Source organism: Cicer arietinum, chromosome 7, assembly GCF_000331145.2.
Source record: "Cicer arietinum cultivar CDC Frontier isolate Library 1 chromosome 7, Cicar.CDCFrontier_v2.0, whole genome shotgun sequence".
Classification (NCBI taxonomy): Eukaryota; Viridiplantae; Streptophyta; class Magnoliopsida; order Fabales; family Fabaceae; genus Cicer; species Cicer arietinum.
In genome coordinates this window covers 22652169-22669132 of record NC_021166.2, presented here as the reverse complement: position 1 = coordinate 22669132, position 16964 = coordinate 22652169, and the positions used below count along the sequence as shown (strand labels likewise).

General features: G+C 32.1%; 1 protein-coding gene across 1 annotated transcript; it reads left to right on the top strand.

The window, feature by feature from the left end:
* Window positions 1–4960: 4960 nt before the first annotated feature.
* Window positions 4961–7961, top strand: LOC101488474 (2-methylene-furan-3-one reductase-like). The gene is made up of 4 exons (XM_004509762.4): window positions 4961–5459; window positions 5866–6189; window positions 6639–6798; window positions 7601–7961. The coding sequence occupies exons 1-4, from the start codon at window positions 5043–5045 to the stop codon at window positions 7864–7866; spliced, it is 1167 nt and encodes a 388-aa protein (XP_004509819.1). The 5' UTR covers window positions 4961–5042; the 3' UTR covers window positions 7867–7961.
* The last annotated feature ends 9003 nt before the right edge of the window (window positions 7962–16964 follow it).

The window sequence follows — 16964 nt, the reverse complement described above, 5'->3', positions numbered from 1 at the left end:
AAGAGATCTATATGCAACAGCTCAAGGGGATTTGAGGTAGGGACTAAGTTTTTAGGGGTAAAAGAGTTGTTTGTTTGTTTTGCCTTTTTACAACCTTCACGCATAATTTTAGTTTTATAACCTAGCTTAGATAGACCTCTGACTAGCTCAAGTGTAATTAGTTTTGAAATTAATATAAGGTTTGCATGACCTAATCTTTTGTGCCAAATTAATTTATCCTTATTTTGTAACATAATACACTTAACCTCTAATTTCTCTAGACTAAACAGATTTATCTTATACATATTTTTTTTTTTTTGCCTTTGACTAATTGCTTGCTTTCTTCATATCCTAGACCTGTAAAGAGTACAGATTCATTCTTTCAACTGATTGTGTTGCATATTTTTTTATTAAATATAATATCATAATGATTACCACTTAATTGACTAATACTAAATGATACCATTACAAAATGTACCTTACCAATGATCTAGCTTTTTTGCTTCCCTCCAAAAGTCAATGTGCCTCATTTGCTCAATGTTAGTTATTGGAACATACACTTTTCTCTCGTCATGTTTCGCGATCATCCACTATCCAGGTACCATGATTGATGTTTTAACTTGATTGTCGAGGACATCTGCAACATAGACAATTTTGTTCTTAGGTACCCAAATTTGTTTTGGTCTTGGTTTGTTAGTCTTGAAAGATTTCTTGTCTTTTCTTTTATTTAACATGAGACAAGATAATTTGGAGTGACCTTTCTTAGAGCAAACAATAGACAAAATATCAAATGGAATAGGTTTAGGTTCAATTACAGTTTCTTCAAATTCTAAACCACATTTACCATTTCTACTAACTCCATCAATCATAGAAGCATACTTGCTTCTTTCCATACCATTAGCAAGAAAATCTTGAAATACTTCTTCATGCTTATCAGAGTTACATGTGGTATTTTCAATTGATGTTGAACTACGATTACTTTTCAAAGTTAGATTTTCAGCCTTAAGTTCAAAAATATCAGTTTTTACAGTTTCATTTTCTGTTTTAACTTCAACACTTTGATTCTTTAAAACATTAATTTCTTCAGTTAGGTTTGCATTTTATTTCCTAATTGTTTTCAGTTTTAAAGACAATTTTTTATTCTTGTTCAAAAAGTCATTTAAAACAGTATTAGTATAACACTTCTCAAGTATCTTTAATCTTGAGACTAGAGTCTGGAATCTAGAAAAAATGGTTTCAATGACTTCATTTTCTTCCATCTTTTTTTGACTAGGAGGTTGACCTTTGTTTCTTGGACTTGTTTGCTTCCTTCATAGGTCACAATCAAACTATCATAAACATTATTTGTTGTCTCCTTGTTGGTGCACTTGTCAAACTCCTTGAAAGTGATTGCATTAATCATGAATGTTCTCGACTTATGATGCATCTTGTATATTTTCTTTTGATCAACATCCATATTTTTCCTTGGAATGTCAATACCATTAGTATTCTATGGAGCAATATTACCCTCTTCCACCAAGTCCCAATGTTTAGAAACTTGTAAAACAAAGAAATTTATCAACTTTTCCTTTCATTACTAAAAACGTTCTCCATTAAACAAAGGTGGTATGTTGATGCCTCCTCCAACAACTTCTTCACTGAATCCAGACATGTTGAACCCTTAGATCTTTCTTCAAACACTATAAAGTGCTCAGCCTTGAGATTGAGCTCTTATTTCAATTGAAGATGCAAACACGAGAAGAGGGAGTTGAATTGTGTTTGACTAAGTTTATAATTTTTTCATTATTTGATTCAACTAGTTCAAACTTTATGATTTACTTCCAGACGTGTTGAACCCTTAGATCTTTTTTCAAACATTGTAAAGTGTTCAACCTTGAGACCGAGCTCTGATGTCAATTGAAGATGAAAACACGAGAAGGGAAGGTTGAATTGTGTTTGACTAAGTTTATAACTTTTTCATTATTTGATTAAACTAGTTCAAACTTGATGATTTACTTAGAGTAGAAGTAAAAACAAAAATAAGGAGTGCAAGAGTAAAGTGACACAAGTAATTTATCCTGTTTCACCACTAACTTGGCTACATTCAATCCCTTCACTCAGAAGGATTTAATCCACTAACGCAACAACTTGAACTACAAAACACCTGACCCTCCAATTCAGTCTTCTCAAACAGTCTAACAATCCCAAACTTTTAAGGAACATACACACCTTGACTCTACCAGCCAAGTCTTCTCCACACAATCTAACAACCCCATATTGTTGAAGGCACTCTAACACAACTATCGTGTTTGAATACAAAGGTAAATTGGAGTACTTGCTTCTAACAAGCCGATTATAACACTCTAAGAAAAACACTTAGAAAATGTTTCTCATTCGAACAAGTGTTTCTCTCTTTGAACTCTAAGATCAATACTCTTTTCTGATTTTTCGATGATCTTCTTATTCAACCTCGATGATCTTCTTCTTCATTCTTAGCTTAATAAAAAATGATCTTTTTCAAAATTAATTTTGAACAAGATGGTTTTTGATAATATGTTTTTTTTTTGTTGCTAATTCTTTATTTCTGATTCAATATGAGCAGTTCTTCTAGATTTATTCTGTTTGTATTTTGTTCAGATTAAGTTTGTAAATTATTCGCATTGATTATGTTCGTATTTTGTTCATATTGAGTTTGTAAATTCTCCAGATTGATACTGTTCGTATTTTGTTAAGATTACTTTCGCAAATTCTTCAAATGAGACTTCCTTCATATTGTTTGTTTTGATATGGGCGGGAACATAGTGTTGGACCGGTTCTTGAATTTTCATAAGTAGAAATATGATTAAGTCCAATTATGTATATTGTCCTTTGTCAAAATCTAAATCATAGCTTTACAAATAATAAATGTATCTTCTAATGAGTGTTTCTTCTTGTAAATAATTCTTGATCATATATTCTTGTAAATAATTCATATATTCTTGTGATAAATCTTGATCAATTTTTTTTTAAAGTTAATTTGTTTATTTATTTATTTTTAGGTTAATTTATTAACTTTTAATTATAGAAATTAATGATTCAACATAATGTTTTTAACTCATGACTCAGTAACATAAATTTGCCATGTTGGCATCACTTTTAATTGCCATATACTCAAAGTTATGCCACTTCAATATTTTTTATTAAAAAATATATGTAAAGACTTTTACAAAAATTATTTTAAGACTTTTACAAATTTTTTTAAAAAAAATAATCAAAATAATATATATTTAAATTTTTATCGTTAGATATTATGGTATGACATGTTAATTGAATATTTAACCTCTTTACATTAATCTTATATCAATGTTATCACAAAACGAACTAATTTTATGATGAAAGTTAAATTTTTCATGGACAAATTTGTTCAATATCACTCTGCATAATTATAATTACTCACAAAATTATTTTTTAGATAACAAAATTTTATAGATTAATTTGTCGTCGAGAAGATGACATTGACGTAGAATCAACGTGAATAATTCACATATTCAATTACAGTGTCACATAAAAAAATCTACCTACAAAAATTTACAAAAATACTATTTTAATTATATATTTATCAAATTCACAAAATTCAGATATTAATTTAAATTGTTTTAAAGATCAATTTACATATTAATTTTTAAAAAATTGATAGCATGTCTACTAGTAAGTGAATCTTCCCTCGTTTCTGGTACTCATTCGTTAACCATTTTGTGATTTTCTATAGTGAATTTGTGAAGCGACAATTGGCAGATGAGAGTTTATATGCAGCCAATATTACTTCCGTACCATATTATTTTCTATAACAAAACAAAACGAACACCAACCTTAAAACCGCCTGTCTATCTCGAGCGATTAGAGTGATCTGTGACTGTTGTAAATTTGAGTAGTTCGATTTATATATTTACTAGTAGAAAAATAAAATTTCAATCAAAATTCAGAGTTACTCAATAGTATAGATAAAAAAGCAAAATACATTTTCCATCTCTTAATAGTTTGATTTTTATTTTTTATTTTTTTACTCTTAACATTTAGATCCATAAAAATGCATTTTCCATGTCTTATTAAATTTTTATTTTTTCGATTTAGTATTTTCAGTTGTATTTTGTTTGCATAATTAATTTTAAACTATATTAAATTATGTACGTAATTCATTAAATTTAACAACTTTTTAAAAATATTGTTAAGATCTAATTCAAATAATACACTGAATAAGCTTTCTAAGTTACTTTGTCAAATGAATGAAGTTAATGATATTAATTATGTGAATATATTTTTTTTAATCTTATTTTATGTGAATATATCTTTATTACTATGTTTTGAGAGATATGTCTAAATGGTTGTAGAAAAAAATCAAAAAATATAAATATTTTATAAGATTTGATAATTTTTTTTAACGATTAGTACTATGGATATATTGTTGCAATATTTGGTAAAACTTCTAATAATCAAATACTTTCAATTGCTCTATTTGCGGTTGAAAGTGAGATAAATGACCAACTATGCAAACATAATGTAACTTAATAGAAATCTAGAATATAAAAAATTAAAAGTTTAATTACAGTTTTAATTTCGTATTTGTATCGATTCATGAAATCGGTCTTTTTATTTAAAAATTTAATAGTTTTGGTTTTGTATGTCAATTTTTTAATAATAAAAAATTAACAATATGTTTTAAATAACATGACATACGATAAAGTGTTATAGAATGATTAACATTCCTAAAATCGCAATAAAATTTTATCTTCTAACTTAAAAATTTATTCTCATTTTTTACTTTAATTAATAATATATAAATAATAAATATTTTATATCATAAAATCGTATATTACGTTATTTAAAATATATTAAAATTATTATTATTTTTAATTAAAAAATATAATATAGTGATCAAAACAGTCAATTTTTAACTGGAAAGTGAGGATTAGGTGTTAAAAAAATAGTGAAAGTAAGGTAAAGTACCTCGGGATTATTTTGCCAAAAAACAAAAAAAATACAAACTTCAAAGGGTGGTTGAAGTTGAAGCAGAGACAACATACAACTGATAAGGCAATAACGAAACCATGTCACTCTCCTCCACAACTTCCCACCTCACTATCCTTCCTTCACTTCCTTCAACTTCACCACTTTCTCTCCGATTTTCCTTCACTTTCCGAGAAAAAAGAAACCAAACCACACCTCTCACAACAACCCTGTTAGCTTCACCAAGGACTGCCACTGCTAGATTCTTGGTGAAGTCTCAGGCCACAACTACTCCTGCTTCTTCCGAGGCTGCGAAAGTGACACAAGTGCCTTCTGAAATGAAGGCTTGGGTGTATGGAGAATATGGAGGTGTTGATGTTTTGAAATTTGATTCCAGTATTGCTGTCCCTGATGTTAAGGAAGATCAGGTTCTTGTTAGAGTTTTTGCTGCTGCTCTTAACCCTGTTGATGGTAAGAGAAGACAAGGGAAGTTTAAAGCCACTGACTCTCCTCTTCCGGTAGATATTCACATTTCACTCTCTTTCAAATTTGTTTTGTTTTCCTAGGGAGTGGAATTCATGGTTTTTTTTGTGGGAAATTATGTTTTATAAATGAGTTAATTAATTGCTAATTTAGTTCATGTAATTGTAAACAATTTGGTTCCTGAAATTAATTTCAAAATGGTCTGTGTAATTAAATGTTATCGATGAAAATAGTCCTTCTAAGACAATTTCATGACTAAATTGATCGATTTAATATGACTAATTTGATTGAGAATTTTTTAGTTTCATAGATTATTTCAGAATTTTGTTAATTCCAACGATTTCGTGGACTATTATTGAATGTCAGTGCAAAACTTTGATTAATTTTGTATTCTAGGAATAATTAAGTAATTAAATAAATTTTTTCTTGTTTTGTACATAGACTGTTCCTGGCTATGATGTAGCTGGAGTTGTGGTGAAAGTTGGTAGTGAAGTAAAGGATTTCAAAGTGGGTGATGAAGTGTATGGTGATGTAAATGAGAAAGCACTTGAAGGGCCAAAACAGTTTGGGTCTCTGGCTGAGTACACAGCTGTTGAGGAGAAATTGTTGGCACTAAAACCTAAGAATTTAGACTTTGCTCAAGCTGCTTCTCTTCCTCTTGCAATTGAGACTGCTTATGAGGGTTTGGAGAGGACTGGTTTTTCTGCTGGTAAATCTATTCTTGTTCTTAATGGTTCTGGTGGAGTTGGAAGTTTAGTGATTCAGGTATTTACTCTTCATATTAGTCCTTTCATGCTGAAATAAATATATCAATAGCAAGTTTTAAAGCCATGAAGCATAGACATAGACACTAGATATGACACTTACATTGGCACGCAGACACTGATAATAATTTAATAAAATGGAGTTGACGTCGTAATGGTGACAAATATAGACATGTTAGACACTGAACACGCCTTCAATATGAAGTGTTAATCCGACATTCAAACCTACTTTTCAAATACTAATACAAATTTCTTGCTATACAGAGATATCTTAATAAATTATTTAGCATATGATGCTATAAATAAGTGAAAAAGAGAAGCATAATTTACCTAACTAGGCACTTTTAGATGAAATATGTTTCTGGTTTTATTATTTCTAGCATAAGGGAAAATATGAGAACTTTAAAATGGTAGGGAGAACTCATACCCTTGACAAGTTATATGTAACAGCTAGCTAAACAAGTTTTCGGAGCTTCAAGAGTTGCTGCCACTGCAAGCACTAGAAATTTGGAGTTGTTGAAAAGTCTTGGAGCTGATTTGGCTATTGACTACACAAAGGAGAACTTTGAAGACTTGCCAGAAAAATTTGATGTAGTTTATGATGCTATTGGTAAGATCCTATTCTTTTTGTATCAGTCTTGTTCTATCGGTATTCCATACAAAATTCTAAACACTTTTTGGCCAGAGTCTGTGGACACCAGATTGTTATTGTTATACGCCCATATTTCTAGTTAGATAATTAATTTTACCCAACTATAAGTAGAGAATGAAATAATATTTGTGACTAAAAGAAAACTATTATCAGTATAGCTTGATAAATAGGAACCTGTAAACTTCTATATCTTAGAATTTGGGTTAGGAACCCATAAGATATCAGGCAGTCCAACAACTGATCAAGGGTAGACTTTCATACCATCTCAGAATTTAGGTTGATCTTAACGCAACTCTTTAATGAGGTGAGGATTGTCTATCACTGATTTTTTTGAATTCAAGTGCAACTAGTTAGTCTACATCGACCAAGAATATGGGCTAAACGATGTATATATAAGAAATATAACCCATATACATGCTTCAAGGATTTGGGTGGAAATGTAGTATTCAGGATTCTTGGTGGTCTTGATCATTAGACGAATGTTGGTCACAATGCTCCCCTAGACTCTCCAACGAGTAGTATTAGAGCTAAATTCAACTTATGGTGAGAGAGTGGGAATGAATCCTAGTATAATGCGTCAAGTCTAGTGATGACAATGTCTAGGTCTATTAGTGGTTCCCGGTGCTCCTTAAACCTCCCAACAATTTTAAACTATTTTGGTGATATTACTAATCAATGTAGGATCTCCAAGATATTTCAATATTCATTAATTAATTTGATAGTGGGTGTTTAATTTCTCCTTACATGGTGATATTTGCAGGGCAATGTGATAGGGCAGTGAAGGCTATAAAAGAAGGTGGCAGTGTAGTTGCACTTACAGGTGCTGTTACACCACCTGGCTTCAGATTTGTAGTAACTTCCAATGGAGCAGTTCTGAAGAAACTAAACCCTTATTTAGAGAGTGGAAAAGTGAAGCCAATTGTTGATCCCAAAGGCCCATTCCCTTTTGATCAGGTGGTTGAAGCTTTCTCTTACGTTGAAACAAACAGAGCTACTGGAAAGGTTGTTATATACCCCATCCCATGAATCAAATAAAAATTTTAGGCAATTTTGTTATGTATCCAGTGATTTTCATTGTTCACACTTTATCGGTAAATAAGAGTTCACACCCTATGTATCTAGTGATGGTCACATTTTCTCCCTTTAATTGTATGTTTGTTTCAAGAGAAAGATAGGTGAGAGACTTTGCTACGACAGATTTAAACGAGAAATGACGATAAAATACCGAAGAGAAGTAAAACATTGTGGGCCCTGTGCCTTTTTCTTTTCTTTGTTGATATGCGAAGAAAAGGGGAGAGAGAAACTTTTACTTTTCCTACTATTACCCATGCGTTAATGCTTCAAGACATAATCCACTGTAATAATAACAATAAGGTCCAAAAATTGCTAATAATAAAAATAAGGTCCAAAATTGCTACACTTATCAGTAATAGTAAGCTCATATTTGAATCGTAAAAGATAAAATATTAATTAAATAAGTTATATTTTATGAAAAATTTAATAATTTATATTAGGTTACTAAAAAATGAAATAAAATACTATTTTTTATTTATGAGAAATGACATTCAAATTCAAACAATATCAAAGTTGTCTAGTAAAAGGATATTTTTATATTTTAAAAGTATAACACATTTCTTACTTTTCTATTTCTCTCATTTTTCTCTTATAACAAACAATATATCAAGTCAACTCTATTTTTTTTTCTCTTACTCTTCTCTCTTTCTTCTCAAAATCAAACATATCCTAAATTTTCTATGACATTTAGTTTGATAGCTACTATTTCTTCAAAATGGAGTGAAATAGTTCTTTATACTTAAACCATATAGAATTTGGAGTAACATCGGCTATACCAACTGGGGTTGATATAAATAGTTAGACCTTTCGTTCATGTTTGTTGTAATACTACGCCAAAAATGACATTTTATAGCATGTCTTTTAAAGCGGTTATTAAATACAAGCGCTATTGTAGAATTTTATTAAAATAACGGAGGATACAACAACGCTTTTTTGACAAGCGTTGTAGAAAAATCGTTATTTGAGCGCTTTAAACACAAGCGCTGTAAAATGTAGCGCTCCCACCTTATGTTACATGGCTTTTAAAGCGCTTTTAAAGCGCTTTTCACATAATTAAAGGACCTATTAGAACGCTTATTACACAAGCGCTGTAAAATCATTCCCTTTAAATAAAAATCATTTACTTTAAATAAATATAAACAAATTTAAAACAAATTTACGAATCCTCATCTCCTCTACTCTGGGAACCCTCCTCTCTTCTACGTACTGTGCGGCCATCTACTGCTCCTCCTTTATAAAAAATTGGGATACGTTGTCTCAGGTACTGTATTTATTAATTTGTTGTATAATGTTATTAGTAGCTTATTATTTGTGTAACTGCATTTATATAGGTCATATAATATGGATCAGAAATGGATGTCTGCCAATCGATTGTCAAAAGAATATGAAAATGGAGTGAATGAGTTTGTTGAGTTTGCAGTGAAGAATGCAAAAGATCCAAATAGAGTCGTTTGTCCTTGTTTAAAATGTTGTTTTGGAAAACGCGTTAGAGCAGATGAATTGGAAGGACATTTAGTATGGCATGGAATTGATCAAAGCTATACATGTTGGATAAGACATGGTGAGAAAAAAAAAAGTAAACATTAATTTTGAGAATGGTTCGACATATGCTTCAACTGATTTCGACACAGATACATATGAGCCGAACCGAGTTGAGGAGATTGCAAAAGCAGTTGAAGAAGATCTTCATGATTGTCCTAAAATGTTTGAGAGTTTGTTGAGAAACAATTATATAATGGTTGTACTAAATTCACAAGATTGTCAGCGATATTAAAGTTGTACAACTTAAAAGCGAGTAATGGATGGTCTGATAAAAGCTTCATAGAATTATTAACACTCTTAAAAGATATGTTGCTAGATGATAATGAACTTCCCAGTCGAACCTACGAGGCTAAACGAATTTTGTGCTCTATTGGCATGAGTTACGAAAGGATTCATGCGTGCCCTAATGATTGCATTTTATTTTGAAACGAATATGAATTACTAAAGGCGTATCCGAAATGCAATGTCTCTCGATAAAAGAAGAAATAATCTACTCCAGCAGAAGTCGTGTGGTGTTTTCCTATAATACCAAGATTTAGGCGCACGTATTACAGTGAAGAAGATTCAAAATAATTGATATGGCATGCAGATGAAAGAATTAGAGATGGAAAGTTTCGACACCCTGCAGATTCTCCACAATGGGCAAAAATTGATCACGAGTATCCTGAATTCGGGATAGAGTCAAGAAATCTACGACTTGCACTTTCTACTGATGGAATGAATCCACATGGTCTTCAAAACATCTCACACATCACGTGGCCTGTAATTTTGTTGATTTATAACCTACACCCATGGTTATGTATGAAGCGTAAGTTTATGATGTTGTCTCTGTTAATTTATGGACCCAAACAACCGGGGAATGATATCGACGTATACTTGACTCCTTTAATTGAAGATTTAAAAAATATGTGGGAGACAGGTGTGGAAGTTTATGATGGGTATAAGAAAGAATGTTTCAATTTGAGGACTATGTTGTTCGGCACAATTAATGATTTTCTAGCATATGGTAATTTATCAGGATATAGCATTAAAGGTCAATGTGCATGTCCTATATGTGAAGAGAGTACAAATTGGATGCGATTGAAACATTGTAAGAAGAATGTATTTCTTGGAAATCGTAGATTTTTACCTTATAGTCATATGTATCGTGGGTGGAGAAATGCATTCAATGGAAAATCAGAGGAAGGTATAGCTCCTTTAGCACCGACTAGATATCAAATACTTGAAAAAGTACATGGTTTGACCAATAAATTTGGCAAACCTTTTGCGGGAGAGCTGGTCAAAACTGGGTGGAAGAAAAAGTCAATTTTCTTTGAATTGCCATATTGGAAGTCATTGTATATAAGACATTTCCTTGATGTGATGTATATTGAAAAAAATGTATTTGATAGTGTTATTGGTACGTTACTCAATGTTCTAGAAAAGTCTAAAGATGGCATCGATGCAAGATTGGACTTGGTCGTTATGAGAATAAGAAATGAATTGGGTCCCGTAAAGAAAGGAAATCGCACATATCTACCTCCAGCCGCTCATACTCTATCTAGAAAGGAAAAAATTGTTTTATGCAAATTTCTACACGAAGTTAAAGTTTCAGAAGGATACTCTTCAAACATTAAAAATTTAGTTTGTATGAAAGACCTCAAGTTAAAAGGTTTGAAGACCCATGATTGTCATATTCTAATGGAGCATTTGCTACCAATAGGTATACGTTCCATTTTACCTGAAAAAGTTTGACGAGCCATAACAAGATTATGTTTCTTCTTCAGGGAAATTAATAGTAAAATGATCGATCCTCATAAATTACCGACATTGCAGAGGGAAATTGTTGTTACTTTGTGTGAGCTTGAAATGTATTTCCCACCCTCGTTTTTTGATATAATGGTTCACCTTACTGTTCATCTGGTTAAGGAGACACAACTTTGTGGGCCAGCTTATATGAGATGGATGTATCCGATAGAACGATATATGAAAATATTAAAAGGGTACGTAAAAAGTAGAAGTCGACCAGAAGGTTGTATTGCTGAACGGTACTTTGTCGAAGAAGCTGCTGAATTTTGTACTGAATATTTGTCCAATGTTGAATCCATAGGGCTTCCCATGTCTCGTCATTTGGGAAGAATATCAGGAGAAGGGATAATTGGAAAGAGACTAATGACTATATCAAGGATAAAATGGGAGCAGGCACACTTGTACGTTCTGCACAATGATGATGAGGTTGAACCGCATGTTACAATACACATGGATCAATTATCTAGTTTGAACGTGAATAGGAATCAAAATTGGATAATTCGAGAGCACAATCGAAGTTTTATAACATGGTTAAATAATCACATAAAGTCAAAGTTTGATATAGACCCCGGATCAATTTCACAGAGATTGAGGTGGCTAGCAAATGGTCCGAGTTTCATGTCTTTTCGTACAATGTATCCGATAGAACGATATATGAAAATATTAAAAGGGTACGTAAAAAGTAGAAGTCGACCAGAAGGTTGTATTGCTGAACGATACATTGTTGAAGAGGCTGCTGAATTTTGTACTGAATATCTGTCCAATGTTGAATCCATAGGGCTTCCCATGTCTCGTCATTCGGGAAGACTATCAGGAGAAGGGATAACTGGAAGGAGACTACTGACTATATCAAGGACAGAATGGGAGCAGGCACAATTGTATGTTCTGCACAATGATGATGAGGTTCAACCGTATGTTACAATACACATTGATCAGTTATCTCGTTTGAACATGAATAGGAATCAAAATTGGATAACTCGAGAGCACAATCGAAGTTTTATAACATGGTTAAATAATCACATAAAGTCAAAGTTTGATATAGACCCCGGATCAATTTCACAGAGATTGAGGTGGCTAGCAAATGGTCCGAGTTTCATGTCTTTTCGTACATCGGTTATGTAATTAACGGCTATACATTTTATACCAAAGAACAAGATGATCAAACCACTATGCAAAATAGCGGAGTCACTCTCGTAGCTGAAGCGATGCATGTCTCAAATGCGAAAGACAAAAACCCAATATATGCAAATCTATCATATTTTTGGGTTATCGAGCGCATATGCGAGTTAGACTACACAATGTTTCGTGTTCCCATATTTGGTTGCAAGTGGGTCGATAATAATAATGGCGTTCATATTGATGAGTCAGGGTTCTTGCTTGTCTATTTTAATAGGGTGGGATACAAAGATGTGCCTTTTATTTTAGCGTCGCAAGCTCAACAAGTGTTTTATGTCACTGATCCTGCTGATGATAAATGGTCTGTTGTCCTATCGACCAATAAAATAAGTGATGATAACAATAATGATGAAGATGTTGGTAATGATATTTTATTTGCAACATCACAACCACATGAAATTGATTCAACAGACGATGGTTTATATCTTCGAGATGATCATGATGAGGGAATTTGGATTAATCCATCGTTTTGTATCGTTAGTGGACAAACAAATGTGAATCCCACCAGGAAAAGAAGAAGGGCATCTTAATGTGTTTAATTGTTTTATATAAGCCATGTAATCTGAACTGAGTTCATGAAATTTAATTGTTTGATCTGCCATAATTGAGCATTTTAGTATTTAGCTTGAACTGTATTTGATTTTCTGCTTATATTTAGCTTGATCTTTAAGTGCATTTTATACTAAGTTCATGTAATTTAAGTGTTTGACTTGCCAGAACTGATTTTCTACTTATATTGAACTTGAAAAAGCTTTGTTTGAGTACTGAGAATTTTTCTTGAACTTTAACTGATCATCCCAATATGATCTGATCATGTAATTTAGCATTGATATATATATATATAGGTAGTTAAATAATTATTTGGAAAAAGAAAATCCAAATATAGGTATTTTACTAATTATATATATAGGTATTTAACTAATTATATTGTAATTTACAAAAACTGAACTTATATTGTAATTTAACAAAAACTAAAAAGAACATAAACTTTGTAATTTTACAGCGCTTTTGTCAATAAGCGCTATAAAAAGCCTTTAAAAAAATAAGGAGGTCACATAACGCTTGCACATAATAAAAAAGCCTTTAAAAAAATAAAATAAGGAGGTCTTTTACAGCACTTTTTAAAAAAAGCGTTGTAGTAGGGTTTTATATATAACATGTAAAAGGGTCACATAGCGCTTGCACATAATAAAACAAAGAAGCCTTTTAAAGCGCTTTGTGGAAAAGCGTTGTAAAAAGCTTTTAAAAAAAATAAAATAAGGAGGTCTTTTACAGGATTTTAAAAAAAAAAAACGTTGTAGTAGGGTTTTATATATAACACGTAAAATGGTCACATAGCGTTTGCACATAATAAAATAAAGAAGCCTTTTAAAGCTCTTTGTGGAAAAACGCTGTAAAAGGTTGCTTGCACATAATAAACACAAGAAGCCTTTTAAAGTGCTTTGTGGAAAAGCGTTGTAAAAGGCTTTTAAAAAATATAAAATAAGGAGTGCTGTAGTAGGGTTTTATATATAACAGTAACCGCTTCAGTTTCCTCTTTATTACGTAAACTTCATATACGCTTGTTTCCTCCTGCTCTTCATTCTCCTTCTCATTGCGAACCCTACGAACAATATTGCGTTGTTACTAACCCTTATTACGTAAACTTCATACACTTGTTTCCTCTTCATTCTCCATTACGAACCATCTTTTTTCTGCGAACCCTACTCTCCATTACGTAAACTTCATACGCTCGTTTCTGCGAACCCTACTCTCCTACGAAATGTTCGTATTTTTGTGTTGTTCTTCTTTGTTCATATTTCTGCGTCGTAACCCTACTGTTCTTCTATTTTTCAGGTATTGTATTTATTAATTTTTTATTATCACAAAAATGCATGTTGAACTTATACTGCTACGTACTTAGACTACTGCATGTTGAACTTGTTGAAGTTATACTGAACTGCATGTTGAACTTGTTGTAGATAAATGGATACCAACAAGGATTTAAATCATCAAAATGAGGAAGTTGTCAACCCTAAGACTTATGAAAATGAAGTCAAACGTGGTGCAACAATCATGCAAAATGTCATAAAAGCAAGGAGTAGTGGCATAAAATTTGAGGTATACTATATTTTGTTTGCTGTTTATTTTTTTTTTTTTATCTTTTTTGAAAGCATGTACTTACTATATGAGTTTATTAGGTTGGATGGAATGAGAGTGGTCAACCAATTGACCCCAACAGTTCCATGTTTGTAAGTTATATTGGGGTTGTTGTTCCTCAGAGTATCCCCATCACAATTGACGATTGGAGAGATAAGGGGTTGAAGGATGCGAAAGATATACTGTGGGTTGATATACAAGTAACTTTTTTGATCCACTTTTTTGTTACTTATTATTTTTTCCATTGAAATACTTTACTCAAACTATATCTTTATTTCGTTTGCAGACTACTTTTGCTGTTGATGAGGTGAGAAAGACTTATGTGTTGAGAGTTACCGGGAAAATACAATGGGATTTTAGATCTCACCTCTCAAATTGCTATCTAAAAGATCGTGTAGGAATTATGAATGCTGAAGCTCCAAAAATATATAAACATTATATATCAAATGAAGAATGGAGCGCATTTGTAGCAAAACGTTTAGACCCAACGTTTGTGGTAAGTGATTAATTTATTAGCATTTGTGTTTTATTATTCATATTCATAGCGTATTTTAAATTTTTACGCGATTGTTATTTTTTTTATATAGAATATAAGTAAGGCAAATCGCGAGAGGACAAAAAATCCGACGCACCCATACAAAAAATCTCGTATGGGATATGCACGTCTAGAGCAAAAACTTGTACGTAATTAAACATCACTTTTATATAATGTGGTACATTATAAACTATAGTTTCTAACTAATATTTTGTTTATGATCTTAACGAATAGCTACAAGACACCCAATTCGATCAACCGTTGGGTCGTCATATCTTGTGGAAGAAAGCTCGTGTAAATAAAGATGGAGTGGTTGATAACGAAAATGTTCAAAAAGTAATAGAACTTTGTGTAAGTATATTATCACTTTAATATTTTTTAATATTGTATTTTAAAAATGATATTGAACTAATCTTTTTAATCCTACGTGTATTTTAGGAGAATCTCGAACAAAGTTCAGAAAATCAAGCGGACAACAAAGCTAGTTGTAGGGACATTCTCAGTAAAGTGTTTAATGTTCTTGAATATTCTGGTCGCGTGAGGGGGAAATGATTTGACGTAACTCCTAAATGCTATTTTTCACAAGAGAAGCGCCAAAATCCATCTAATGAGGAGGTATTAGAGAAGCTCAAATTTCTATTAGAGCAAGTGGCACTCTTGGTGAAGACGAATAAAGACAAGCAACTTTCGGATAAGCTCCAACATGAAATACAAATGGAGAGTGAAAACGCGAGTTGCAACATTGGTCTCAAAAGTCTCAAAATAAGAAATTCATTCAACCTAATTGTTTCACGTACTTATGTATTAACCATTGATTTAGGGTGTCACTCCTTGCGTGTTGTACTTATCCTCCCCTACTCATCGCAAGGTCGGAAAAGGAACATTGTACAATACTTTGGATGAAGTATTGCACAACACATCGATCCATGCGGGCCATATCAAAGTATCACCAGTTATTGCTTTGGAACCAAATGCACCGTTGCTTATACCGGACGACGATGCATGTATGAATTATTTGGGCGAAGCAATTGGTAGTTATGTGGCATGGCCCACACATCTTGTTGCCCTTGATAAGGTATGTTTAATTAATTGAAATGTATGTTTAATTGATATGTATATTTAATTGCACGATATATGATTATGATTGATTATATTTAATTGCTGATTTTTTTCCGCTGTTAACTTTAATTTCACATTTATTTAGATTCAGACAAAGTATAAAGGGAATGATAAGAAGATTCCCAAAAACGAGTCAATCACATCGCCGGAAAAGGTTTGTCACATTTATTCTGTAAGGTTTGTTATTTTTTCAGATTCAATAAACTAAAAAACTAATTAACCTCATTTTTTCAGATTCAATCCAATAAACCACCCGCACAACAAACCAGCCGCCAGAATTAACCAGTTTCCGCACCACAACTGTATGTTCGTGGTAAAAATAAAGCCGACAAAGTTGCAGCTCAAAAACTAGATCGGGGAAATAAAGCTGCCAAAGTTGCTGTTCAAAAACTGGATCGAGGAAAATCAGTTGCTGCTCCTGCTCCTAAAATAAGTCAGCCATGTCATGCTCGATATGGGTCGTGTCTTGACATAAAGGTAAAAACGAATTGGGGCAGCAACAACGATTTACGCATCATAAGCATGAAGAACTACTTGAAAAAGAGCACATATACGAACTTCTCAACCATAAGGAGCTGAGTGCTACTGTCATCAGCTTGTACATTAGGTAAAAATTACTTTTAATTGCATTTATTGGTAATTAATTTAATTTATTGGTAATTAATCTAATTTGAAATTTTCATTGAAGGTTTTTGTATGAGAACTTGGTGTGCACGCCCAGATTGTCAAATAGATTTTCATTCTTGTCTCC

Bases quoted from the DNA above. Each gene is read 5' to 3' on its own strand.
- LOC101488474 (XM_004509762.4), top strand. From the start codon at position 5,043: ATGTCACTCTCCTCCACAACTTCCCACCTCACTATCCTTCCTTCACTT. The intron at 6,190-6,638 runs GTATTTACTCTT...TATATGTAACAG, and splicing joins TTGGAAGTTTAGTGATTCAG to CTAGCTAAACAAGTTTTCGG. The intron at 6,799-7,600 runs GTAAGATCCTAT...TGATATTTGCAG, and splicing joins TGTAGTTTATGATGCTATTG to GGCAATGTGATAGGGCAGTG.